This window comes from Squalius cephalus, assembly GCF_949319135.1.
Source record: "Squalius cephalus genome assembly, chromosome: 24".
NCBI lineage: Eukaryota > Metazoa > Chordata > Actinopteri > Cypriniformes > Leuciscidae > Squalius > Squalius cephalus.
The window spans coordinates 15,716,221-15,742,265 of record NC_137145.1 but is presented as its reverse complement, the minus strand read 5'-3'; the positions used below and the strand labels follow the sequence as shown (position 1 = coordinate 15,742,265).

The 26,045-nt window shown below is 39.0% G+C and overlaps 3 protein-coding genes across 5 annotated transcripts; 1 reads left to right on the top strand and 2 right to left on the bottom strand.

Annotated features, from left to right (window-relative positions):
- Positions 1 to 7,269: 7,269 nt before the first annotated feature.
- On the top strand, positions 7,270 to 13,803 carry slc46a3 (solute carrier family 46 member 3). Of its 2 annotated transcripts, XM_079860833.1 has the most exons (8): positions 7,270 to 7,390; positions 8,879 to 9,028; positions 9,310 to 9,505; positions 10,743 to 11,402; positions 12,341 to 12,587; positions 12,678 to 12,761; positions 12,975 to 13,131; positions 13,388 to 13,803. In XM_079860833.1, exons 3-8 carry the CDS (start codon positions 9,323 to 9,325, stop codon positions 13,485 to 13,487), a joined length of 1,431 nt encoding a protein of 476 aa, XP_079716959.1. In that variant the 5' UTR covers positions 7,270 to 7,390; positions 8,879 to 9,028; positions 9,310 to 9,322; the 3' UTR covers positions 13,488 to 13,803. The 2 variants fall into 2 exon arrangements, with proteins under 2 accessions (XP_079716959.1, XP_079716960.1); XM_079860834.1 differs by lacking the exon at positions 7,270 to 7,390 and having other exon boundaries at positions 8,773 to 9,028; positions 10,743 to 10,877.
- On the bottom strand, positions 13,670 to 18,059 carry stoml3b (stomatin (EPB72)-like 3b). Its single transcript, XM_079860840.1, has 7 exons — positions 17,784 to 18,059; positions 16,517 to 16,620; positions 16,030 to 16,102; positions 15,672 to 15,754; positions 14,495 to 14,698; positions 14,283 to 14,417; positions 13,670 to 14,131 (listed from the first exon to the last, which is right to left on the bottom strand). The coding sequence occupies exons 1-7, from the start codon at positions 17,836 to 17,838 to the stop codon at positions 13,943 to 13,945; spliced, it is 843 nt and encodes a 280-aa protein (XP_079716966.1). The 5' UTR covers positions 17,839 to 18,059; the 3' UTR covers positions 13,670 to 13,942.
- Positions 18,060 to 18,934: 875 nt separating this feature from the next.
- Positions 18,935 to 25,988, bottom strand: proser1 (proline and serine rich 1). Of its 2 annotated transcripts, XM_079860829.1 has the most exons (12): positions 25,906 to 25,988; positions 25,686 to 25,751; positions 25,545 to 25,613; positions 25,370 to 25,464; positions 25,179 to 25,272; positions 24,972 to 25,082; positions 24,797 to 24,880; positions 24,551 to 24,629; positions 24,280 to 24,372; positions 22,070 to 23,477; positions 21,199 to 21,346; positions 18,935 to 21,057 (listed from the first exon to the last, which is right to left on the bottom strand). In XM_079860829.1, exons 1-12 carry the CDS (start codon positions 25,948 to 25,950, stop codon positions 20,932 to 20,934), a joined length of 2,418 nt encoding a protein of 805 aa, XP_079716955.1. In that variant the 5' UTR covers positions 25,951 to 25,988; the 3' UTR covers positions 18,935 to 20,931. The 2 variants fall into 2 exon arrangements, with proteins under 2 accessions (XP_079716955.1, XP_079716956.1); XM_079860830.1 differs by lacking the exon at positions 24,280 to 24,372.
- Between the last annotated feature and the right edge of the window lie 57 nt (positions 25,989 to 26,045).

Sequence of the window (26,045 nt, the reverse complement as noted above, 5' to 3'; positions counted from 1 at the left end):
AAAAAGACAGGACACACAGACAAACATAACAGCCATAACAGAACATACATGTGACATATCAATGTTTCTAAAGTTAATATTTTTGTGGAAACCATAATAATGTTTTTTCGGGATTCTTTGATGAATAACAAAGTTTGAATAACAGCATATATATGAAATTTGTAACATTTCAAATGCGAAAAAAGTGATTTTGATCAATTTAATGCATCCTTGCTGAATAAAAGTATTTCTATTTAAAAACAAAAATCTATAAAAAATAATAAGAATAGTAGTGTATAATGATAATAATAAAGAAAGCTTGAATGTTTAGATATTTGTAACGAAAAACAAAAATGCTGATTAAGAAAAAGATTTTTTTGCAGTGTAAAGTCCTCTTCACTTTGTCTTAAGCTGCGATGCCTCCCACTGGTGCATGGGCAGATGATTTCCTGGACCCACCAAAAGACTAATCCAGCTAATATCAAAACCAGCTTTTCCAAGCAAGTGTTTCTTCATACACAGTTCAGTTTGCCTGCTGACATGATTTTGAGATTCATTGTGCCAGCTCGGTTAACTAGGCAAAAAACTCTTCAGCATCAAGTCTGTTCTTCATACTGTATCTGACAAAACAAGAGCTCTCACGTCATGCATGACAGAAAACAGGAAGATCAAGCAAATGTAAAGGTACCGACTACAGGAAATGTTGTAAATTGTAGTAGTCATTTTTATTAGTGATTTGTATTTTAATGGGCATTTTGCTACTTGATGTGCATGTGATGTAAGTCTTCCATTCTTAAAGGGATAGTTCACCCAAAAATGAAAATTACCCCATGATTTACTCACCCTCAAGCCTTCCTTCAGTAGGTGTATATGATTTTTAAAATGGCAGTGAATGGAGGATGATATTTTGAAGCCCAAAAAAGTGCATCCATCCATGATAAAAGTAAATCTATGCGGGTCCATGATGTTAAAGGCCTTCTGAAGTGAAGCGATGCGTTTGTTTAATAAAAATATCCATATTTATAACTTTATCAACTAAACTAACTAGCTTCCGGCAGACGGCCTGCGCAAGTCGACTTACGTCAAAATAGTAATACTTGACGCAATGTATGACGTAGGATATAGGAGTAGCTTAACACTTTGACTCCTCTCGCAGCTCAAACAAATACGGCTCGGTAACAAACTTAATCTCCTCCGATATTTCTCTTTAAAAATTCTCATTTTAAACTAATACGAGGTGTTTAGGTAGTTAGATGTTTTGTTTTGCTCTATCCTCTGCGCTTCCGTGTCATGTGTCAGGTCAAGTGTTACTCTTTCACCGTAAATCGATGCGTACGGCCATCTGCTGGAAGCTAGTTATTTTACTTTATAAAAAAAAAAATTTCTTTTTTTTTTACGCTTCACTTCAGAAGGCCTTTATTAACCCCCCAGAGCCGTGTGGAGCACTTTTATATTGGATGGATGCACTTTTTTGGGCTTCAAAATATCATCCTTTATTCACTGCCATTATAAAGTTTGGAAGAGCCAGGACATTTTTTTATATATATATAACTCCAATTGTATTTGCCTGAAAGAAAAAAAGTCATATATATTTCTAGGAAGGCATTAGGGTGATTCATGGGGTAATTTTCATTTTTGGGTGAACTAACCCTTTAATGTGAATCCTAGGATAGTTGTCATGTTAGGGTAGACACATGGACTCCTGGGGATGATTTTTTTGTAATGTTTGAGGACAATATTTTACCCATAGTAATAGGACAGGAATATATTAAACCTAGTGTCACACCTGTCAGAGATCCTACTACCAGGTGGTACAGGTGTGGAAAGGTTCACGGAGGTACAATATGGTGGTTATACGCGTATTTGGATTTAAGCTATCTTTATTGTAATGCTGGTTAACTCTTGTATTACCTCTGTAGAGTGTAGCATAACCTAGAGAGAGTTTTCTCTGCACGAGTGAACTAGAAAAGAATGTAACTGCGTCTTTAAATGTTGTATGATAAAGTTCAGGGAAAATATTTTGCTCTGTCTCTGAAAAGGCAGTTTTCTGATTTTTTTTTTTTTTTTTTTTTAATGAAAAATGCGACATTCCTCATGCAAAGTGGGTTTTGATATTTCAAAGAAAAAAGTTTTTTAAAAAATTGGAAATTTTGAAAAATTGGATTTGATTTCTTTTTGTTTGTGTGTTTTTACAATTGATACATCTTTCAATGGTCAACCTTCTACACTTTTGATACAAAGGAGAATTTTTGTAAACTCTTCACTGATAATATTTTTTTCTATAATATTATCACTTGGTGCTTGTACAGGGTATCGTACACAGAAGTACAATAATCTGCTATTCAAGACCAGCAATCTACAAGAATCCACACACACAGCAAATATGTGTTTGCAGATGTTTTTCTTCATTTGCGACTATTGTTTACTGTTTATAATGTTTTTTTTTGTTTTTTTTAATTACTGTGAAATGTATTTTATTTTAATTATAATGCATTTTCAAAATATGTAGCTTTGCATTATGAATTAATTTAATTTGCTTCTGTCACTGTGATAATAACGTGTCGTTGTTAACTTTACATTTTTGCTACTCTGGCACAGATGCTAATGAGTTATTCTGGATGTTTCATGTCAAGCACAATAACATTATATATCACCACGTTGAAAAAAAAAACATTTAAAAAGCACTTATTTTTAACCATTTTATTAAAATATAAAACAGCAGCAGATCAGCTTAGCCTAGTTAGTTGTTAAAATAGAAAATGAAAAAAATACACTACAACAAGTACACAAATGTTTCAGGTATGTGCCTTCATTTAATGTGCAAAGTAGCAAAAATGAAAAGGGTTTTCACATTACAGCAGCCTTACAAACAGTTAATATGCTTCTAATATCTGGATTAATGCAGGAAAATAAATGCATCTTTTTGCTTATTTTTTTTAATATTTTTTTTATATATATATTTCTAAAACTATAAATTAAGTGGTTTCCCTTCTAATTAATTTAATTTTTTCCATTTTTATTCTTTGCACATTTATGTTCTAAATGTATGTCTCAACAACAAACCTCAGCAACCTCAATTAAACAAAAATACTGCACCTGCTATTGTTTATAACCAAGTACAAAATTGTCACTAATCCACATTTATTATAAGGAGTAACCATGTATTTACTTGCATACTTAAAAATCTTGAAAGAGCTCATTGGTTTCTTTCCTTTCTGCCCTCAAGACAGACTTCACTGTGGCAATAGTCCATAGATGGTGATAAATGATAATATACAACAGAATCCGGTTCTGAGACACACTGACTCTTTGTCCAGTGGACATCTAAACTACTGAATGTCAACTTAGCCCTGAAAAAACTGACAGTCAATGTACACTGGGAGTGGTGGAGTCACTTATTGTACTGAATGAAATTTGTCCATCTGTCTATTTACTAACATTTGACTTCTCATGTCTTTTTTGACTGAACTTTCAGTCGCTTGTAAGCTACTATTTATTGTGTTGTAGTGCACAGTAATCAATGCATGTTTGTCTTGGCGGATCATTCCTTCCCCATGTACGTTTTCAACTTGTGATGGTTCACGCTGTAACTGTAGCATAGAGAATATAATACTAAGGAATGGAAAGAATTTATAACTCATTTGTATTCACTATGGGGGGAGGGGATGAATATTAAAATGTTTCAAAAGACAATGCTCATATGCTTTGGTTTCTTTGTGGATGTTGCTATACACTGGCCACAAAAAAAAATATTTAAACAATTAAGACACCATGCAGTGTTCACACTTGAAATAGTTAACCCTGGGTCATCGTAAACTGGGTTAATTTGGTTAACTGAATCCTGGGTTAATTTGCTTCACGTTTCACACTGCTCATACTTAACCCAGGATTAGTATAATAACGTCTTGGTTATGTATGTAACCCTCGTTTCTTGAGGAGGGAACGGAGACATTACGTCAGTGAATGATAAAATTGATGGTTTCACTAGAGAGCCCTATCACCTTCGAGTTATTAGAAAATGAGCCAATGGTATGACAATACCATGTCTGCGGAATTTGCATCGCCGTTTCTGCGGTACAGCAGTTGTGGCAGGGGTCGTAACGTCTCCCTTCCCTCCTCAGGGAACGAGGGTTACATACGTAACTGAGACGTTCCCTTTCGTTCAATCACTACGAGTTACGTCAGTGAATGACGAAATGGGGGTCCCAATTCAATCACGCCACAGCGGCTGTCTTCCAGTGCCCTGCGTAAGTCTGTGCTCCCTGTTGTGAGACTAGCACGGATGAAGGGCTAGGCTTAACGCAAGAATACAGAGGGTGGCATATCCCAGGTGGAATATGTAACACAGCGCTTACCCGTAGGGAGTACTTAGAATACACATATGACCCGGGTATGGGATGTATATGGAAAAAACAGAGGTATCCAGCCCACAGGGTGGAATGTTTCAACCTTGAGATGGCAAGAGGGGTCTTGCCGAGGGAAAACACGGGCTCGAGGGAGACTTACCGTGGAAATACACGTGGGGGTTGCCCAAGCAGGGAACCATGAACATGGAGCACCTAGCCAATCACGAGGGCTGACCAACCGGGCATGCGCTCTGGTGACGACATCGACAGTGCAGGAGGAACTCAGGGTCTAGGGAGAACTCATCTGAGTGAAATAGCGCGTATCCAGTCCGTGGAGTGGAATGGCGCAGCAAGCGATGACACCGAGCAGGTCCTACTTACTGGCTAGTGGAAGCGAGTACATGAGAGGACACTAGCTCTACCCGGAGATTATAGAATCTTGTAAAAGTGTTGGGTGTCGCCCAGCCTGCAGCTCTACAGATGTCTGTTAGCGAGGCGCCATGCGCTAAAGCCCAGGAGGATGCCACACTCCAGGTGGAATGTGCCTTCACCCCTAGGGGGCATGGCCGACCCTGCCAAGACAATGGCGTCCACTATCCAGTGAGACAACCTTTGCTTGGAGAGAGCCTTTCCCTTAAGCTTCCCACCAATAACAGACAAAGAGCTGGTCTGATGTCCTGAAACACTGCGTTCAGTCTACGTAAGCAGGGAGGGCGCGGACTGGACAGAGCAGTGCCAAGGCTGGGTCCTGGGTCTGCCTCCTCTGAGGGCAGCGCTTGCAGGTTCACCACCTGATCCCTGAAAGGAGTGGTGGGAACTTTGGGCACGTATCCAGGCCTGGGTCTCAAGATCACGTGAGAGTTAGCTGGCCCGAATTATAGGCACGCTTCGTCAACCGAAAATGCCTGCAGGTCCCCTACCCTCTTGATGGAGGCCAAAGCGACCAGGAGTGCTGTCTTCATAGACAGGAACTTAAGCTCGACTGATCGCAATGGCTCAAAGGGAGCTCTCTGCAGGGCTGATAAGACCACTGCGAGGTCCCAAGGGGGTATAAGAGGAGAGCGAGGATTTAGTCTCCTCACCCCCCTCAGGAACCTGACGACCAGGTCATGCTGTCCCACCGTTTTTGACTCCACAAGGTCGTGGTGTGCAGAGATCGCAGCCACGTAAACCTTCAGGGTGGAAGGAGACAGCCTTTGTTCCAACCCTTCTTGGAGGAAGGAGAGCACCGACCTGATCGGGCATTTCCTGGGATTACCAGGAAATACATCGCCACGCGCGCTCCACCGGGGCGACCCCAGTGTACCCGTTGGCCGCCGCGCCGTCGAGGGAAGAGAAGGCGGAGGATGCCGCCGGCCGCGGAAAGTCAACGGGGACTTCCACGACCTGGTGACCTCCTGATGAGCCGCCCTCAGGAACCAATCATCCAGCCTTGAGCGTTTGGGGGAGGGCAGCGGGCGCCACTCCAACCCGATGCTCTCAGCTGCCCGGGCAAGCATGACTGTCAGCTCTGGATCCAACTCCCACAAACATACTATGCAGTGCTCGTGACTGTCAGACGGATGGACCATGCGCCCACATCCAGAAACGCACGGGCGAGACATCTTTAAAAAGACGTGCCCGTGCAGCTCTTTTATAAAAGAAACTCTATCAGCAGTGCCGAAACGCCCAGGGGAGAAACGGGAGCGACAAGTCATTGCACAGACAGGCAGCAGGATCGTGAATCCGCTTAAATGTGCCGTCACACCAACACTGACTGAGAGAGAGGCTCGTTGCTTGATGAAGGCGAAGGAGAAGCAAATCAACACTTCGGCTCCGAAGCAGAAACATAATGCGAGATTGCACTCGCGGCTCCTTTTATACCCACGCGGTGTGGCGGTCTGGCGGAGTTCGCAATGCAAATTCCGCAGACCCATAGTATTTTCATACCATTGGCTCGTTTTCCAATAACTCTAAGGTGATAGGGCTCTTTAGCGAAACCCCCATTTCGTCATTCACTGATGTAACTGAATGAAAGGGATCTGCTGTTCCATTCATTTCAGATGACTTTGTCCCATGACATGCGATTAATCTGAATTTAAATGTGTAATAAGTCCACACATACACCAAATATATTATGATCACATATCTTACGACAATAAAGAATAAAGAGGTTTTTTTTTAATCCAAAAACTAAGAGGGAGTGGTTGCTTTTGAAAGCCAGACAAAATGTAAATTCGATTCATTTCTGAAATTTCACATTTTTTGATAAGTTTTTTAAACTACTTTTTCAAACTCATCCTATTCCGTTTGTCTGAGTCTCACTAAATGTATTTATTGTAATATTGAGGTGTAACAAAGTTCGTTATTGTGGGAAGAAGGAGGCGGGAACCGGCGGACATTCAAGAAACTTTAATATCAAAAATAAAACAAATACAAAACGAAAGTAAAGGACAGCAGCCCCTCACGGACGACTGCTGTCACATCAAATAAAACATAAACATCAAATAAAATCCAGGCCTGGGGCCTCATTTATAAAACTTTGCGTAGGATTTGCGTCAGACGTGGCGTACGGAATAGGACGTGCGTGCACAGAAATATTCGGATTTATAAAACCGTGCGCACGCACATCCTACGCAGTTTTCCCTTAATAGATCACAATCAATTCTAAATGTAGCGCAGCTTTTGCGGCTTCATGTCACAACGGTCTACAGTTTCACACACTTTCACGTGTTTCTTCCATCTGCCGACGGTGTCGCCATTTCTCATTTCACCCGTTTTTGTGCGTACGCCTGGGTCAGAGTTTGCGTGAAGGACCGCACATTTTCCCGTCAAGTTTGCTTTTTATAAATACCAATTATTGCGTAGAGAGCGTCGTACGCCTTCTGTTGTGCGTACGCAACGTTTATAAATGGCCCTGGCCTCTCTCGATTTCCACTGTCGTCGCTCCTCCTTATGCTTCCGCTCCTCCGTGAGAGATACGAGACCGGTGCGTCACGCAGGTGTACGTCGCTCATCATTAATGACGCCACCGGCCTCAAGCCACTCTCTCACGGCCCTCGGCCTCGACCTGCACGCCACATGAGGTGTTCAGTTTTATTTCGATTTTAGGCTCTCCTCACAAATCAACTGTTTCTTGTTTTTCACTGGCATGTCTCTTAGGTGTTGTGAACTAGTGCATCTTTGAGCCTATATTCAGTACGAGTAAAATATTTACTGTTCAAATCAGATAGGCCTAGCCTACTCTTTACTCAAGTGGTTTTGGGATTGGCAACTTGTAATGGAGTCATTGCTACTTTTATTTAAGCATTTTATTTAGGTATTGCTACTTTTATTTAAGTATGGTGTAGCCTATATTCTTTAGGATACACCTCTGTAAAATTGGATTTGCAAAAGTTTAGAATTTAAGTTTTTTTTATTCATTTAATGGTTGTGGAGATATATTTTTGGGTGTGGCTCATATGTAGCCTACTAATTGGCCTTTATTTTATGAATTCAGGAAACAAATTTCTGGGCGTTGGTTTCAAAGTGAACATCAACAGTGTGTGACAGCCTATAGTTTTTAAATATATAAATATGCATTTATTATCAATTTTATTACAATTCTCATTCATTTTCTTCGAATTTTTTTAAACATTTTCTTCCGAAATGTTTTTACATGTTTTCTTAGCTACATTTTCTTGCAAATTTTCTGATGAGAGGTTGGTCTTTAATGCTTTAGTCTCACATGTCTATTGATATAGTTTTAATATCATAAATTTAAGGCAATTGTTAGTGTTGTTTGTTTGTTATTGTAGTGTTTGTTTGTGTTTTCTTCATTTTTAATATTTTTTTGTATGTATTATATTAGTAACTTTTTATATAGAGATATATTGGCGACTACACTATCAATTTTATCCAGAATGGCCTTTTTTGATTATAAAGGTTAGAATAACGGTCATATTCCATTTGAGGCGTTTTCTGTCACCATTTGACGTTTTCCCTCCAAACCGATGATACAATACACCGTTTCGTGACTGTCTAATTGACTTGAATAAGATACACGCTATTTGTCGGTTGCTGAAAACGGTTATGAAACGTTCCATTATCCCGGGTTAAAATGTTTGATTAAAACGACGATAACCCGAGGTTAAGCGAAGTCTTAAAAGCACTAAAACGTGTGTGTGTGTGTGTGTAAACGTCTTTGCATTAATTCTGAAACTGTAAACAAACTTAAACTAACTTCACTTATTTTTCTGATGTTTTAGCTCACTAAAAAGCGTGCGTGCATGTTTCTTCAAAATAAATGCCATTGTTTTTTGTTTTATTTGTTGTTTGCATCTAATGCAAAGACATTCTAACATTTTTAAACGTGACTGAAATGTAGTGATGTATGTCTCGAGACCGGTCTTGGTCTCGAAATGGCCAAATGCATCTTATATATAAGATATAATCTTATATACCATCTTATTGGTTTCCACTCCTCCCTTCTTTCTGCTACACAAACACACATACGTGTTCTGAGGGTGTGTGTTCCTTTGGGGATTTGTAGACTTGACAAACAAACGTAAGGAGTGGAAGTCTTTGTCTTACAGGTTTTAAAGTCCCAAATGAATAATAAGATCAGCGAATAACATATGATGGGATCTTTCTGTTCGCTGTGCACTCCGACTTTTCAAGTGGATTTGAAGGCAAAGGCAAACATGCTTTAAATATGGAAATATTTCTCCCATTATAATTTACAGGTAAGAATCACCATCTCTGTCTATCTACTCTTAAAAAATAAAGGTTCCATAATTGTTTTTGCAGTGATGCCAGAATAACTATTTTTGGTTCCATTTTTAGTTTTCTATGGATGTTAAAGCTTCTCCATTGATGTCAATAACAAAGCAGGCTGTCTGTCTATCACTTTAACCAAGAGACTTTTATTAATCACAATATATGATTGAACTCATTTTTTGTCATTAGTTTAGTCACTGTTTTATGTCTTCTCAAACATCTCTCCTGTTCATTTCCCCTGATATAGAGCAGGAAGTGGGATGGGTCGTGTGTCCCTGATCGAGCCGGCCGTTGGCATGTATGCGTTTGCCATGTTTATGATCTACCCACTGCTCCAGCAGTATGTGTACCGTAGGCTGTGGTTTGAGCTGAGCGGAACAATCTACCCTGCAGAGAGTCTGTCTCACTGCTCAAACAACCACAGCTATGTCACCATTCACCAGGTGAGCCGTCACAGATACATGATTCTTTTCATGATTCAGTTATGGCCACTTCTGAATTCTTTTTAATCTCTTAATCTCGTTTTTATCTGTTAATGCATTTATCACATGTTCCGTGAAGATCTGAGTCTAATGGTAATGATATTTTTTAGTTTTTGGCAACACAGGTTAGTCTACCAGTCAAATAATCTATAACTTGTAAATGTATAAAAATGAATATTCATATGCTTGATATGTCAAGCTACTTTATGGAAAAGTTGTTGGAAAAATTATCTAAAATGCTTTGTGTTATGGCAATGACAGCTGTATTAAGGATTATTTACTTGCATATTGATTTAATACTTGTTTATTTGAAATTATGGATATTAATTTTTACGTTTCTAGAAAAGATGCATAAATTGATCATATATAGGGGAAATTAAAATATCTGGGTATAATGAAGCTAGAATAAAATAAAGGATAAATATTAGGTGAAAAACTTAAACTAAATGAAAATGAGAAATGTTGACTAACTGAAATAATCTTACGGAGAAATAATCTAAAGTATAGAAGAACAAATACTGAACTAAAAGTGAAATAAATCCTAAATATTTATATAAAAAAAAATGAAATAAATAAAAAGACAAAAGCCATAACAAAATCACTAACACTTAATATAAAATGAAAACTTTAACAGTACATAAATAATACTTAAAAAAAAAAAAAACTCTTGTCCAAGTCCAAAATTTTAACCTTCAATATTTTAAAACAAATCAGGAAAAAATACTTGGAAGAGTCACAATGAACAATTTAATGCTAATTTAATAAAAAAAAACTAGAAAAAATTAAATACTTAAATTCAGAGAAAGACAGATGAAAATCTTTGATACAAAATCAGGTTTGACATTCATTGTTTATTTAGTGCATTCAGACACTAAACTGTTTGCTGCGTCACCTGTAAAGTTTACATTGATGTTCATCTCAATAAAGGAGTTCTAGAGAACCGGTTATATTAGGTAAAGTTGAGCTCATGTTGTGTGTGTGTGTGTGGGAGAAAATTCCCTTTCAATTCACAATCCTTTGTAGTGGATCTGCTTGTCATCTGATACATTTGAAATACAATTATCCTATTTCTAGTTCACTTTCACTCCCTACTTCTCTTTCTAACTACTTAGTCAATCAACTAAGCTTTACAGGCATAACTAGGCAGAATTTGTGGGTGATAAACATTTGAACCTCCAGTTTTTCTCTCCTCTCTCAGGCAGTGCAGAAGGAGACGTCTCTTTTCCTCCTCAAGAGTGAACTGTGCTTCCTCGTTCCCAGTCTCATATCCGCGCTGCTCCTGGTCTCGTACAGCGACTACTGCGGGCGTAAAGTTGCCATCGTTCCTCCACTGGTGGGCGACACTCTGTTTTCCCTGAGTTACGTTTTGGTCAGTAGATTCACCTTCAGCCTCAATTACCTGCTAGCTGCCTCCTTCCTAACAGGCCTGATGGGCGGACCCACCACTCTGATCGGCGGATGTTTCGCCTATGTGGCCGATCTCTGCGGAGAAGATCCAGAAGGACAGAAGACTGTCCGAATGGCTCGACTGGACATGATTTTAGGGGTTTTGTCTGGCTTAGCTTCTCTGTGTACTGGATTCTACATTGAAGCAGCTGGCTTCACTTGGCCCTTCCTCACCGCTGCATTTATGCATCTGGTAAACCTCCTCTATGTGCTGGTGTTCTTGAAGGAGTCCCTGGTTCTTCCGAATCCTATTCTGTCTACGTCCAGCCGCTCAGCTTCAGAAGCCCCTCGGCTGCGACAGTCTCAGGCTCTTACAGCCCGTCTGCAGGGCGTCTACCTGCTCTTTGCGGCCTCCAAACGGAGAAGGAACGTTGTGCTGTTGCTCATGCTTGCTGCTTTTGCCTTTTTCAGGGTGATTATGATAATTCTGACCTTTTTCACAAGTTCCATCAGTTGGAGGTACATCATAAGAATGAAGTGTGTATGCTTTGTGCCTCTACACTGTAAAAAGATTATATGATCAATAATTTATGACAACATGTTTTTACAGTGCTTTAACGCAACAAAATAAGTTAAGCAATTGTCATCTTTTTATATAAATTATAAAAGATTCAGTGCATTTTTAAGTCAGTTTAATGTAGTTTAAGTTGAAATGACTTATATAGGCAAGTTGATTGTACTTAAAAATTTAAGTCAGCAACTTTTTTCTTTTTTTTCACAGTGTAGTGGCAAAAAAACAGAATTGCAAAAATAATGATCAGGTTATATTGACAGGTTATACTATAAGCTGTCTGAAGTCATACGATACAATTGACCCGTTTCAGCTTCAGAGGAAAAATAAAAAAATAAAATAAAAGGGTAATTACACATTTATTTATATTTTTAAGAGAGAGACATTTATACTTTTATTCAGCAAAAATGCATTACATTAATCAAAAGTGGCAAAGAAATTTATAATCATATAAACAATTTCTATTTCAAATAAATGCTGTTCTTTTGAATTATTTTAAAATTAATTTTCAGCATTGATTATAACAATCATTTCTTGAGCAGCAAATCAGCATATTAGAATGATTACTGAAGGATCATGTGACTCTGAAGACTACAGTAATGATGCTGAAAATTCAGCTTTACCATCACAAGAATAATTTTCAAATATATTAAAACGGTTATTTCAAAATGTAATAATATTTCAGAATATAACTGTTTTACTGTATTTTTGATCAAATCTCTTGATGAGAAACTACTTTCAGAAACATTTTAAAAATTCCAACCCATTCCAAACTTTTGAACAGTAGTGTATATGCAAAAATAAAAGTAATGTACTTTTTGTGTGTGTGTCCCTCACAGGTAGCTCTGCAGGGTGGCATGTCCATCTTCATCTTGTATGAATTGAATACTCCTCTGTGCTGGAGTGAGGTGTTTGTGGGTTATGGCTCAGCTCTCTCCACTGCTATCTATCTGGTGAGTTTTGCCGGTGTGGCACTACTGTCCCGCTGTGTGCCTGATGCCTACATCATCCTACTGGGGTTGATGTCTGTGGCGGCCGGCCTCATCATGGCAGCGTTTGCAAAGTCGACCTTGCTCATGTTCCTGGGTAAGACTGAGTTTGGACATTGATGGAGTTTCTAATGGATGGATGGACCATTTTCAGGCGAAACAATGGTGTATGTTTTATTCATTGCAGTGCGGCTGCCTTTGCTGCTGTCCATCATGCCGACTCCTGTCCTACGATCCATGATGTCCAAAATAGTGTCTGGATCTGAGCAAGGTAAGAAACTTAATAGTGTAGAACATAATAGAATAACTTTTTTCATCATTAAAAATCATTACAGTATTTTGCACATCATTCCCACAATCCTAGCAAAATAAATCCAGGAGTTGCAAAAAAAAAAAAAAAAGTAGGACGTTCCCATTTCACATGAACTCTGAATTATTGATGGCTGTGTAAGGTTGTTTCTTGTGCCTGTGTGTTTGTGTACAGGTGCCATGTTTGCGTGTATAGCCTTTGTGGAGATGTTGAGTGTTGGCGTTTCATTTACAATGTTCAGCAGCATCTATGCATCTACACTGTCCTGGTTTTCCGGGTTTAGTTTCCTGCTGGCTGCAGGCCTCACTGTCATACCTGCCAGCCTGATCTGGTGAGTGTCCCACCGCTATATCCTCCATTATCCTTGTGAAATCATGTTTTTATTCAAGAAATAGTTCAGCCAAAAATGTAAACTGTTATATATCAAGCTTTCTGAGGCCAGTGTAACAGAATCTAATGCAAGGCCTTAATTTTTAAGTGCATAGCAAATTATTTCCAATGATGATATTATTATCCGTTTAATTCTATTTAAAATTGTCACAGATTAAATTTTGAAATGTAACTTATACTGTAAATCTTCCCTTTAGTGTTATTCTTTGTCTCCGTCTGGATGTGTATGAAGAATCCATGATAGTGACACAGGAGAGCATGGAAGACCACACAGAAATCTTTGAAATTCCACCATGACATGAACACCGGGAAGTCTTTGACAGGACAATAGTGTCCTCTAGTGGAACGTTAGGATATAATTATGTGACTGGAGAGGTTACAACTATTTGGTTTCTTCTCCTAAATGAATGATTCTTTATGATGAAGAACAGCTTGAAGACTTCCATTTGAAAAAAAATGAGCAAAGAAATTCTGTGTTTACTGTAGATTATATTTAATTTCATGCATACTTCTATAAGAATATAAAATTGGCATTTGAAAGTTGCATAACACTTTGATATACTTTCTGAAATATGACATTGTATTTTTTTAAATAAAGTCATTTGTAAACCTTAATTTGCGTCACTATTTTCTGGTTATATATATGACAACATTAAATACACTGAAATGTGTAAAACATTGTGCATAAATAATGTAAAACTTCTTAATAAATGACTAGCAAACAATCTGTACACTTTGTGAATATTCAGCGATCATTTCTTCATGAAGTGGCTGATGATGTCGATGGGCAGAGGGAAGATGATGGTGGAGTTCTTCTCAGCTGCGATGGTGCTGAGAGTCTGGAGATATCTGAGCTGAAGTCCGGATGGAGACTCCGCGATCACCAGAGACGCCTCCTTCAGAGCCCTGGATGCATTCACCTCTCCCTCTGCTGAAATGACCTGTATTATCACAAAACAGTATTAAGGTGTGGTATCACATACAGAGCAAATGCACACAGAAACCAAATGTGGCATGTCACCTGGCTGCTTTTTGTTTTTTACCATTAAAATACATTAAGATACATTAGGAAGGTTTGGCTGTAATGCTCACTTTTGCTCTAGCCTCACGGGCTGCTTCGGCCTCGGCCGCCATAGCTCTCTGCAGCTGCTGTGGTAGTTTAACATCTTTAATCTCCACCCGCTCCACCTTGATACCCCACGAATCTGTGGCCTCATCTAGAGTCGACTGTAGCAGGGAGAAGAATTGTTGGACAAACTGCAATTATAATTGGGGGCACCATTGTCTCTTTTTCTCAAGCACACCTGCATACTGTGGGAGATGCTTTCTCGGTCAGAAAGGACCTCAGCCAGGTTCTTGGTCCCCAGGACGTTCCTCAAGGTGGTCTGGGCCAGTAGGCGGGTGGAGTAATCCGCATTGGACACATTTGCCACTGAGGCAACAGGGTCACTTACACGGAAGTACACAACGCCATCCACAGATATTGTCACTGAGTCTTTGGTCAATATCTAAATGCAAACAAAAATGGAAACTTTGTATAACAAATGTGACCCTGGATCACAAAACCAGTCATAAAGGTAATTTATTTTTAAATAATAAATAATCTTTCCATTGATGTGTAGTTTGTTAGGATAGGACAATATTTGGCCGAGATACAACTATTTGAAAATCTTGAATCTGAGGGTGCAAAAAAATTCGAAACATTGAGAAAATCGCCTTTAAAGTTGTCCATTTATGTTAGCGATTTTGCTGCATCCACTCACAAAAAGAGTTTTTTTATATATATTTACGGTAGGACATTTACAATTAATTACATTTACTTAATATCCTAATGATTTTTGGCATAAAATAAAAATAGATAATTTTTGACCCATAAAATGTATTGTTAGCTATTGCTACAAATATACCTGTGCGACATGTGACTGGTTTTGTGGTCCAGGGTCACAAATGTTTAAGTAAATACTAAGTGTGAGTCTTAAACTGATTTTTGTATTAAACATTAGGCTGTCCAACAATTGATTGAGTCATGTAGTCTTTCAAACTATTGTTCAAAAACACTGATTCATTCAGGAATAAAACAAGGGACATCTTCATTAGTGAGTCAGTCATTCACTTAGGCTGAATTCAAAATTGCATACTTCTATTACAATTTTTTTACAAATAGTAAAAATATTATGCTAATATTCCGAATTCAGCCTTAAACTTAGCGTTCAAAAACACAGTTTCATTCAAGGATGAAACATGTGACTTTCCTTATGAGTGAGTCATTGAATCATTCACGGAAACAATTCATTCGAAACACTGATTCGTTCAGGAGCTAGAAGACACAGCAGTTTCTGTATGTCCACTTTTACTTCGATTGGAACTATTTTTGTTGGTGGAGCTAAAATAGACAAATGAATAGGCAATTTTGTTTGTTAAATGTAAGTTAGGCTACTCAATATTAACTTCTCGTTTAGTGCGTATCTATTTTTACTTTACCTCTTGGGGAGGGATGTCAAACGAAATGGTTCTCAGGTCCACTTTGACAAAAGAGTCCGTGCAGGGGATAATAAAGAAGATTCCTAAACACAAGTGACATTTTTGAATTATATTTGTTAAATGATCTGTGTTATATAGATTGATTCATTATTTGTCCTAAACTGACTCCTTGTACAGCAGTTTGAGCTTGTAGGTCATTACTGTTTTAAGAACAAGTTCTGTAAAAGTCCTCAGCTGGTGTAAACAACTGAAATATGTGCATATCAGAGGAACGTCCAAGGCAAACATTAAAAGCTGGTGTTACTCCAGCATTTGCTTAGCTGAGAGACTAAAGAAGGTACTTAACATTCTTATTTACCTGGTCCTTTGGCTTTTCGATCTGTTATCCGCCCCAGTCTAAATATGACAGCACGCTCATACTCTTTCACAATCTATAAAACATATAAAACAGCAACGAAACACATAAAGTGGGTTATAAAACATTTGAACAACCCGTTCATGCATCCGCTTCCTGTTAAAATACAAGACTTATATATCAGGAAAGTGTTTAGTTATCTTTTTTTATAAGATTAATTGTTAAAATTATAGTATAAATAAGTGAAATACCTATACAAGTTGAAATTTTGAAATGTGAAATTTTATTTAATACATTAATTTTATTATTTGGGAAGAAAAAAAGAAGCTGTATGATACAAGAGTCATGAAACCAAGCCGAGAATCAAGTGTCAATGACAGTGACGCTAAACCTCAAACCTCAATAAACAACACTGGTTTCAGAGAGCCTAGAAATAGTAATAAATACTTTTCAAGATGATCTGTTTTCTTTGTTATATTGTGGTTCATACCTTAATGCTTATGAAAACGCTGATTGGAAATATTAAGATGCTGAAAAATGCAGAGATAATCACAAGGATCCACCCACAGCAACCCAAACCCCCATTATTTTCACCTGCAACAACAGAAAACTGTCATTATCACAAACAGCACATGACTAACATGAAGTTAAATAAAAAGTCAAATTCAAAGTGTAGCAGTTGACTACTACGGTAAACTTAAAATGAGCATTTATTTGAATGGTTTTGTTTGCAGAGGTGCTAGCAACTTATCCATGACACTCAAACCGTGAACCACATCTTATCTTTTACCCTTAACCCTGAGTAAAAGCACTTTACACCAATACATTCATTATTGGCCCCTCACTGGATCAAAAGTAGCTCAGATAAATGTGTCAACAGGGAGACCCTCATCATCATAAATCGATTCTTGGTGGCCCTTTATGAGTGGGTGAACATTGGCCCACAAACCCTCTCGTTACTTATCACATATGTAAATGTAAGTGCGATGGATAAGGCTACACTAATTTTTCCACACACTCTACACACCCAACAATTTGCAACCAAGGCCATGTTTTATGCGGTCTATCATACTAATTTAAGAGAAAAATTAACATGCGTGCGTATTTTCACATTTGACTTAAGTTCACATGCAGTGTTAACGGTAATGACTCACTGTACTGACTATTGTATAATACAGTCAAGAGTCATAACTATTTTGAGTCGAAATGCTTAGAGTAGCAATCTATTCACTTAAAAGAAGAAATCATGAAACTATAAAACATTCTCAAATACACTTTCTCAACTCTTACCTCAAAATGCTGAAAGGTTCTCTGACTGTCACCTTCTCTTTTTCACCTATATTGAGAATCATTTAAATAGTCCTGCGGTTACTATTCTGTTAGCTTCCCTATATTGCGACACACTATTTGTGACCATTAACTTCAAGCTTAGTTAACCTTTCTTGTCTGTTCCTGGTAATTATATCTAAACAATATCTGACTAGAAATACTAAAACTTCAACTAAGTACAATCTATGTACTGTATATTTCTTTCTTTCTCTTCCCTCATGCAGGAACAATTGTTAACCGGTGTGGAAAATTAACTGCTTTGCAAATCAAATACTAATTCAAATTATATCAACTTTAACAGATGAACCATACTAAAGTGCTGTTGTAGTTTTAGTTAAGACGGTTACTATATTGCTGTATAATATTCTCAGCATGTTACATGTTAAAGTCTACAGTTCAAGGACAGAAAAAAACAGAGATCATCTTACTGATTAGATTCTGCTTGCTCTGGGCACCTCGCTCCATCTCAGACTCCATTTCCATGCGGTTGTGTTGCTACACAGTGTGTGTAGAAGACAGCACTGGCTTTGTGGGTTAGGGTAACAGAGATGTATTTGTACTGCTAAAGCACTTCCCATGAAGGGTGTGGCCTTGCTTGCAATGCAATTAGAAAATCATTTACAGACCCTAATGGTCTTATGGCACCACTCACTGTATGTTATCTAGCTAGCTGATGTTTTTAATGAAGGTTATTGTGATTTCTCTAAAACACATCCGTTCGTTTTAGCCAGTGTGCTTCCCCCTATAAACGTTTGAATGCACTTTCCAACTGTTTAAAAAAAAAAAAAAAATTCTTTACTTTTTTTGTAGCAAAACCAATAAACCATATCAGCAAATTATGAAAGAGTCTGGTTGGTAAATCAGTGTAAGAATTTATTGATGTTAAGCTATGGGACTAAATTGTTTTTTAAATATTACCATTGTATTACTTATATCTAACATTTCCATTCATTGTTTACACAGAAGAACTTAGTCATAAGGAGTATTGCATAAATCCAAGTGAAAAGGGAACAAAAGGTCAAATGGAAACTAGTAATGAAAAGTCTCACATGATTTATGACGTGGAAAAGAGTAATGTGTGATTTCACGTCTGCTGTGTGGCCAATATTATGGGTTGGGTAAATCAATGTCAAAATAATCTGTAATATTTAATATCAGTTCTCTGAATAAGTTCACAAGCAAAGATCTCAGTATATACCTAGCCAAGTTTTCTCTAACATTCAAAAAGGAGAAATCAGTAATACAATGTAAACTTCCTTACAACACATTATTGGTGGTAAATTAATATCACTTTTCTGAATAAATAATAGTAACTAATAGTAAGTTTTTATTTAGTAACTAAACACAGACTGCTTAACTTGATATTTTTTTTAAGAATAATCTAAACATGAATGCAGAACCGAATCTATCTGAAATTGGTTTTGTCTGTAGTGACTACTTGCATTGTATCTCATTTTAAAAAGTTACTGTGGGTTTATGGTCATTGTGGAAAGTCCTCAACTGACAAGTGATAAATCATTATATACCACTGCTAACCAAAAAATTCAGAATAAAGACAAACAACAAAGAAAGTCTAAGAAAAGAGCTTTTATTTTATTATGCTGTTAGACCATACTAACGATTATCTAAACCTACCATATTCTTTATTATATTTTATAATATATAATGGAAACAAATGAGATCTACATATATTGTATACATGCAAAATTCATGGTTCTGACTCTTAATATCAGCAAAATTGCACAACAGTGTAAAATCTGTAACGCTAAAGTCACTTTGGAGTTGCAAAGTCAATTCCTATAGAGACGTCTGCAAGGTAAGTTGGGGGAAAATAAAAACCAGAACAGCTACAGTACAAAGAGCAAACATCTTATTTACCCAATCTCAAAGGGTATTTACATGTACAGTATTTGACCAACATCTGAAGAAAAGATCAGTAAACTCACTACTTCATGATACAAGGAAAAAAAAAAAAAAAAAATTGACACTCACACTATTCACAGTTCATCTACTGGTGTATATTTAAAATTAATTTTAGTATTTTAAGTAACATTTAGCCTTTTTCAAAATAATCATAATTCTTAAACAGAGTTATGCCCTAATTACCTCTACACCCCCCACCCGCCAAGAATAATACTTAATTTTAGTATCCATTTCATCCTTTCAAATGACAATAGTCCAGCTCTCAAAAGTCAATCAAAATGATCTGCTAATGCAGAGCACTATACCACAAGTCTCGATCTGAGACATTTGATTCTCTTCTACAGGAAATTAGTAGAGAGTAGAGCTGCCACATTAGTTTGTATTAAAGGGTACATTAATCACCCTCATGTCGTTCCAACCCCGTAAGACCTTTGTTCATCTTCGGAACACAAATTAAGGCCCTGTTTACACGAGAACGCTCGCGGGAGAAAACGTAAAAATATTTTATCAGATGTGCCTTTCGTTTAGACGGCGACGGCGTTTTTGGGGCTTAAAAACGCAAAAAAGTGAAACCACCTTCCAGAGTGGAAATCTTAAAAACGCTCCACCGTCGCGTTTCCGTCTAAACGGTAAAAACGCAAAAGTCTGCTAGACAGTGAAGGCACCGATCAGTGCTTCACATTGCCACCTAGCCGTCTGGAGTGCATACTACATTGAATTTCACACACTTTTGCGTCACCGTATGCACGCAGATTTCCCCCCCATAACGCTCGTCTAAACGCAGAATAAAAAGAGATCACTTTTGCGTTTTCTCTTCAGATCGTTTCCGTGTAAACGTAGCCTAAGATATTTTTGATGAAATCCGAGAGCTTTCTGTCCCTCCATAGACAGAAACGCAACGACCACTTTCAAGGCCCAGAAAGGTAGTAAAGACGTCGTTAAAATAGTCCATGTGACTCCAGTGGTTCAACCTTAATGTTATGACGAGAATCTTTTAAGTGCGCAAAAAACAAACAAAAATAACAACTTTATTGAAGAATTTCTTCTTTTCTGTACCAGTCTCCTATGCTGTTTATGTTACACACTTCCGGGTTCTACATCAGAACGCCGACGCTGTTCACGAGAGCACCACAACACATGCGTGTGATGCTAACGCAGGAGCTGGCCAATACAAAGCCGGCTTTCTAACATAGAACCCGGAAGCGCTGCACTGTGTTTACTATGTCAACAGCGTAGGAGACTGACACAGAAGAGAAGAAATTCTTCAATAAAGTTCACAAAAAGTGTTCTCATCACTACATAACAGTAAGATTGAACCACTGGAGTCACATGGACTACTTTAACGATGTCTTTACTACCTTTCTGGGCCTTGAAAGTGGTTGTTGCGTTTCTGTCTATGAAGGGACAGAAAGCTCTCGGATTTCATAAAAAATATCTTCATTTGTGTTCAGAAGATGAACGAAGGTCTTATGGGTTTGGAACGACATGAGGGTGAGTAATGAATGACAGAATTGAAATTTTTGGGTGAACTAACCCTTTAAGACACGTTTATTTCATGCAGAGCACCACGTCCACAATGTTCTGCATTGTTTACTCACACCACACGCACACACCCACGCATAGTTTTCGACATGCCTGTCCTCTTATTGCGCTCTACTGCCAGCCCAGTGATGGGTGCAGGCCAGGCTGCAGAGGGAAGCTCGAACCTGTGGCTGCAGGGTAGTTAGTAAATCCATTCGGCTGGGGAGGGTAACTGTCCAGCGCTGATGCTGAGTGAGCCTGCAATCACATGCAATACATTTGAATTGAGAAAAACAACATTTGACAGACAGACAGACAGATAGATAGATAGACAGACAGAGAGAGAGAGAGAAAGAAAGAGAGAGATAGAGATACAGACAAATAGCATGTGTGCTCTACCTGCAAAAGCGCAGATTGCATTGCGGAGTTGTGTAGACCTGAGAGGGCAGCAGGAGATGCTGTTGTGGAGAAGCTGGGCATCCCTGGGGGGAAAGACAGCAACCCTGGAAAAGCTCCACCTCCAGGGGCCTGAAGACTTCCAGTTAGTCTGAATAACACATTAAGCAACATTACAGAAGGCTATTAAGAATGGAATTCTATTGATCATCTTACTGTCACAAAAAGATGAAAAATTTGTTAGGTATTTTCACAAATTCAAAGTCAACCGTGCAATCAGAAAAGCTATAGCATATGTGCTCACTACAATAACACCCCTTGACAGCACTAATTCACGTGTTATATGTTGATGATAGACCCACTATCTGAACTTTGAGTCAATCAGCCATATGACCATAAAATACTTGAGTGGTTATGGTTTACTTTGCCAGATTTTCAATTTCTTTGAGGAATACATATCACTCTGATAATATGAAGAATAGAAAGTATAGACTTTGGACTTTGCAGAGAGCATATCAACTGGAAAATGTTTGACATTACAAGTTCCCAACACAGTGACCTGCCTTACTGACTACATAGTCCTTCTAAGGCAGCATCCTAACTGAGACGAAACCCCATAATACACAAGTTCTGAATAAAACAGTCCATTTGTGATTATATTGAACGGTTATTGATACTTTTCAGTATGTATACATAACTTGATCAAATGTAATTAGGCTTCCTCGGTTTTAAAAAAAGCCTTTGTGTTGGATAGTGCACCTATATTGCTGGCTAAGTAGGCAGCTCACAAGGTTTTAGAACAGTTGTTTCTATATCATCTAAAATTCATATGATCATGCAAAGTAATTAAACAGAAGAAGAAGAAAAAACATACCCAGCCTGGCCAACCAGAGCAGGGTTGAAGTTAGAGCTGAATGCAGAGGCGAATCCAGGAAGCACAGCAGAAGAGGAGGGGACTCCTGCTGCTGCGGCGGCCGCTGCGACTGCTGCCTGGAGAGGTGCAACGGTGGCTACTGAGGAAGAGGCTCCTGGAAGCCCAATTAACGAGGACAGCACCGGACTACCTGCTGAAGGGGCCCCCGAGCCTCCAAACCCTGGGAAGGTAGGGTTTGGGCCGGGAGGAAGACCCGGGTACACTGAGGGAGCTGTGGTCAATCCCAGGCCAAAGGGGGAGTGAGTGGGAGCACTAGAGTGAGCCAGGCCAGAATACACAGATGAGACCGGAGGAGTAGTGGAGGAAATGGAGGACTGGGCACCGGAAAAAGGAGACATTGCTGAAAAATGCGGAGCAGGGCTGCTTCCAGACTGAGAGCCCAGAGCAGAGGAAAGACTATGTAGTCCGGCAATAGTGCTGGGCAAAGAAGACTGTGGCGAGGCAGCACCATGGGCCATGCCCACAGGTCGGGTAAGGACAGCCGAGTTAGGCATTACTAGAGAGCTAAGAGAAGGGGTGCCAGAGCGAGAGGGACCTTTGAAAGCAGAATGGACAGGACTGTTGCTTCCACTACCTCCACCATGCCGGGCTATGGAGTTGGCATGCTGCTCGCTAAAGAAAACAGGGCTAATCATGGTTGCCTGAGATGTCAATCCAGGAGAGGGTTTAGGACTATGAGCAGCAGGAACCACTGATAATCCTCCAACACCTTGCATGACGGGAGTAGAGCGTCCAGGAGTGAGAGAGGACATTCCTGAGGGTGTGTAACTACGGATAACTGAATGTGACTGGGTAGAGGTAGTGCCAGGGAATGGAAGTGCTGACTGGGAATCTGAGGAAGGTGGGTAACCCTTCTTTGAGGGTAATCCCACAGCTCCATGAGGAGTCAAGGGGTCGCCAGTCGCTCTGGGAGTAGGTGTGAGGCCACCGGAAGGCGTTTCAGCACGGGGAGCATTGTGGAATGGAGAAGGAGGGATGCTTGTACTTGGCCCGGGTGTACCACATGGGGTATGACTTCTGATGACTGAAGGGGTGTTTCTACCAGAAGGGGGCATGCCAGAGAATGGAGAGGAAACGCTTGGAGTGTGGCCGCTGGAGTTAGAGGCAACTTGGGGAGAGCCAGCTGGGGCAGGAGGCCCTTTGATGACTGAGGGCGAGGGTGCAGGAGAAGGGGAGGGGGTTAAAGGATTCTGGGATGGGACCATGCCTGGGAAAACTGGAGTGATTGGTGTGGTAGGCTGAGGCTGGGGGGTGACAGGAGTAGATGGGGTGGAGCTATGAGGAGAAATAGCAGGTGTGCCGGAGATGCTGGAGGTTGGATTTTGTTGACTGACAGGTCGGCTGTAACCTGGAAATATGAAACAATAAGCATAATGAAACATTAAAAGGAAGAAAGCCCCATTAAATTTAGACACAGGCACCACATGCATCTTAGTTTATTAGTGTTAGACGCATTAGAAAGAAAGCAAGAGAGCAAGAATTCAGGAAATGTCCCAATCTTCTAGAAGCACCATAAGATGCGCAATGCAACAGAGCAAGCATTCATGCTCAAAACATTGACTGACAATATATGTCACAGCACCCCCTTGTGATAAAAGCAATCAGGCAAAGTGTTCTGGGTTCAAAATTTCCACTCATCCCCTCGGTTTGTAAAAATATGAATACTTGATGATAATAATACTAATAAGTTATATCCAATAACTCCTATCATGATCATGTAAAGCTGGTAAATATAAGGACAAGAAAAATTATAAAGTAAAATTTAGGCATATTACTAAGTCTAAAACATTACTTTTCATTACAAAAAAAAATGTTGTGCACATTTGTGCTCTTAACTTTCAAAGTTAGTGTAGATTACTTCCATTGCAACTTTGCTTTCACATATAGATTCCAGAAAAATCACAGTTACAATAATATGCATTTTAGAATTTATGCTCCTTATAATCAGTCATAGCAAATAGAAATGCCAATATTAGCTCAGTTAGATCAGTAAAGAATGCCCTGGAGAGAGTTTTAAGCATGAACATATATTGCATGCTATAGGTGCTGCAGGCAGATTTAGAGCATGCCATAGTGAGGTAGCGTCTACATTGCCGTTGCAGCTGTTAAAGGCAGCACACAGTGCTAGCAACAGCAACTGCACATTGTACCTGCCGAATTGAGAGCGGCTCGGTAGGGTGGGGGTGGCACAGTGGCAGTGATGACCCCACCTACTGACACCAGACCTGCGTTGTTGTACGCACCTGAGCAGCATCCAGAGAAGAGGGTAAGAACATTCTGCATCCACTTCCACATTGTATACAGACACTCTGCTGTCATTTACATGGTCTACTCCATATTTCTTTTGTCCATTAGGGAGATAATTTCCCAGACAATTTATTCTTGATCATTCTTTTCTAATCTGAAGAAAAAGGGTCTTACTTGGAGCAATGGTGGCGTGAGGACGACATGGCGGGATAGGATATGGCACAGGTCTGTGTGGATTGTATGTGGATGGTGACTGTTGGAAAAAAAGAAATATATGCAATAAAAGGGCCAATAAAGTTATGATATCAAAGAGACCTATCCATTATCCAAGAAAACATGATTCTTTGCCATTAATGAAGCATCAAAAGCTTTCAAAGAATACATTTGTTTGGGCAGTAACACCTAGCCAGTCAAACATACCGGTTTGCTTGGTCCGAGTATGCGCGCAGTAATGCCCTTTCCATCCAGGGTTGCATCCTCTCCATCCTTTTTGGCAGAAATTCCCTTGAAAGTTTCAATAAAAGCCATAATTGATTTTTAATAGTTAAATTAAAAGATATGCATTTAAATACATGTATTAAGTAAAGGAACTCACAGGGAATGTTCCTGTGACCTGACTGGGTTTGCCTTTGGGATAAGGGTTCCCTGGGATCATTCCACAGGATGAAATCATCGCCACTGGAGCTTTACATCCCACTTTACACACCTGAACAAATTACAGACATGGCCTGCATTAAAATCCTCATTTATTCAATACAATCTAGACAAAGTTTGTAAATCCACTTGAACAAGTACGTTTTACCTGCTCTAGGATTCTTCTTGCACGTTTCTTCTCAGAGAGGTGAATACGAAACGCATCCTCCACAGGACGGTAGTTTTGGGCATCAGAAATATTTCTATAAAAAATACATTACATATTGCAATGCTTGATTAATTTTGAATTGTTTGGATATTTGCTGATGCGTATAATCATTTCTGTAGAGTGTAACTTACAGAGCTATGAGTTCCAGTACAATTATTCTGTCCTTTGAGAATGTGAAAGAATTAAGGATGTTTGCAACCTTTGTTGTTGGAATTGCAACCATTTTCTGCAGGAAATAAAACATGTTATGTGGTTAAATTGTGTCACAAGATTGTGGATAAAGAAATAAAGAAGCAGAATTCTTACATGTTGCAAGGCTTTGACAGCCTTTATCTGGGGCTCTGCCCAGGAGAAGTATTTCAAAATGTCAATCACCTGAGGAAGGAAGTTTGACAGGTAAGCAGATGTAAAATACTGCAATTACTGTTCCCTGGTGTTACAACATACCTGTTCACTGGAGAAATACCCATGAACCTGTTCTATAGCTTTGATTCGTTGATCTGTCAAAACACACTTCAGAACAAAGGAAAATATGACAATATTAATGTTATACTGTTGCTTATTCAATATTAATAATAATAATAATCACTCCAACTGATCACCACTCCCTCCTTCCTTCCTTAACAGATAACCCATATTATTTTGTAAATATAAAAGGTAACGTTACCTTTCTGATTTCGTCCAAAACGATATCAAAGGATTTCTTGTCCATCTTCTCTGATCACTGTATTGATTATCAATCCCTCTTACAGCATCTCAATGACAAGCCTTCATTCACCTGCTGATGGGAAACTTCATGCAGTAACC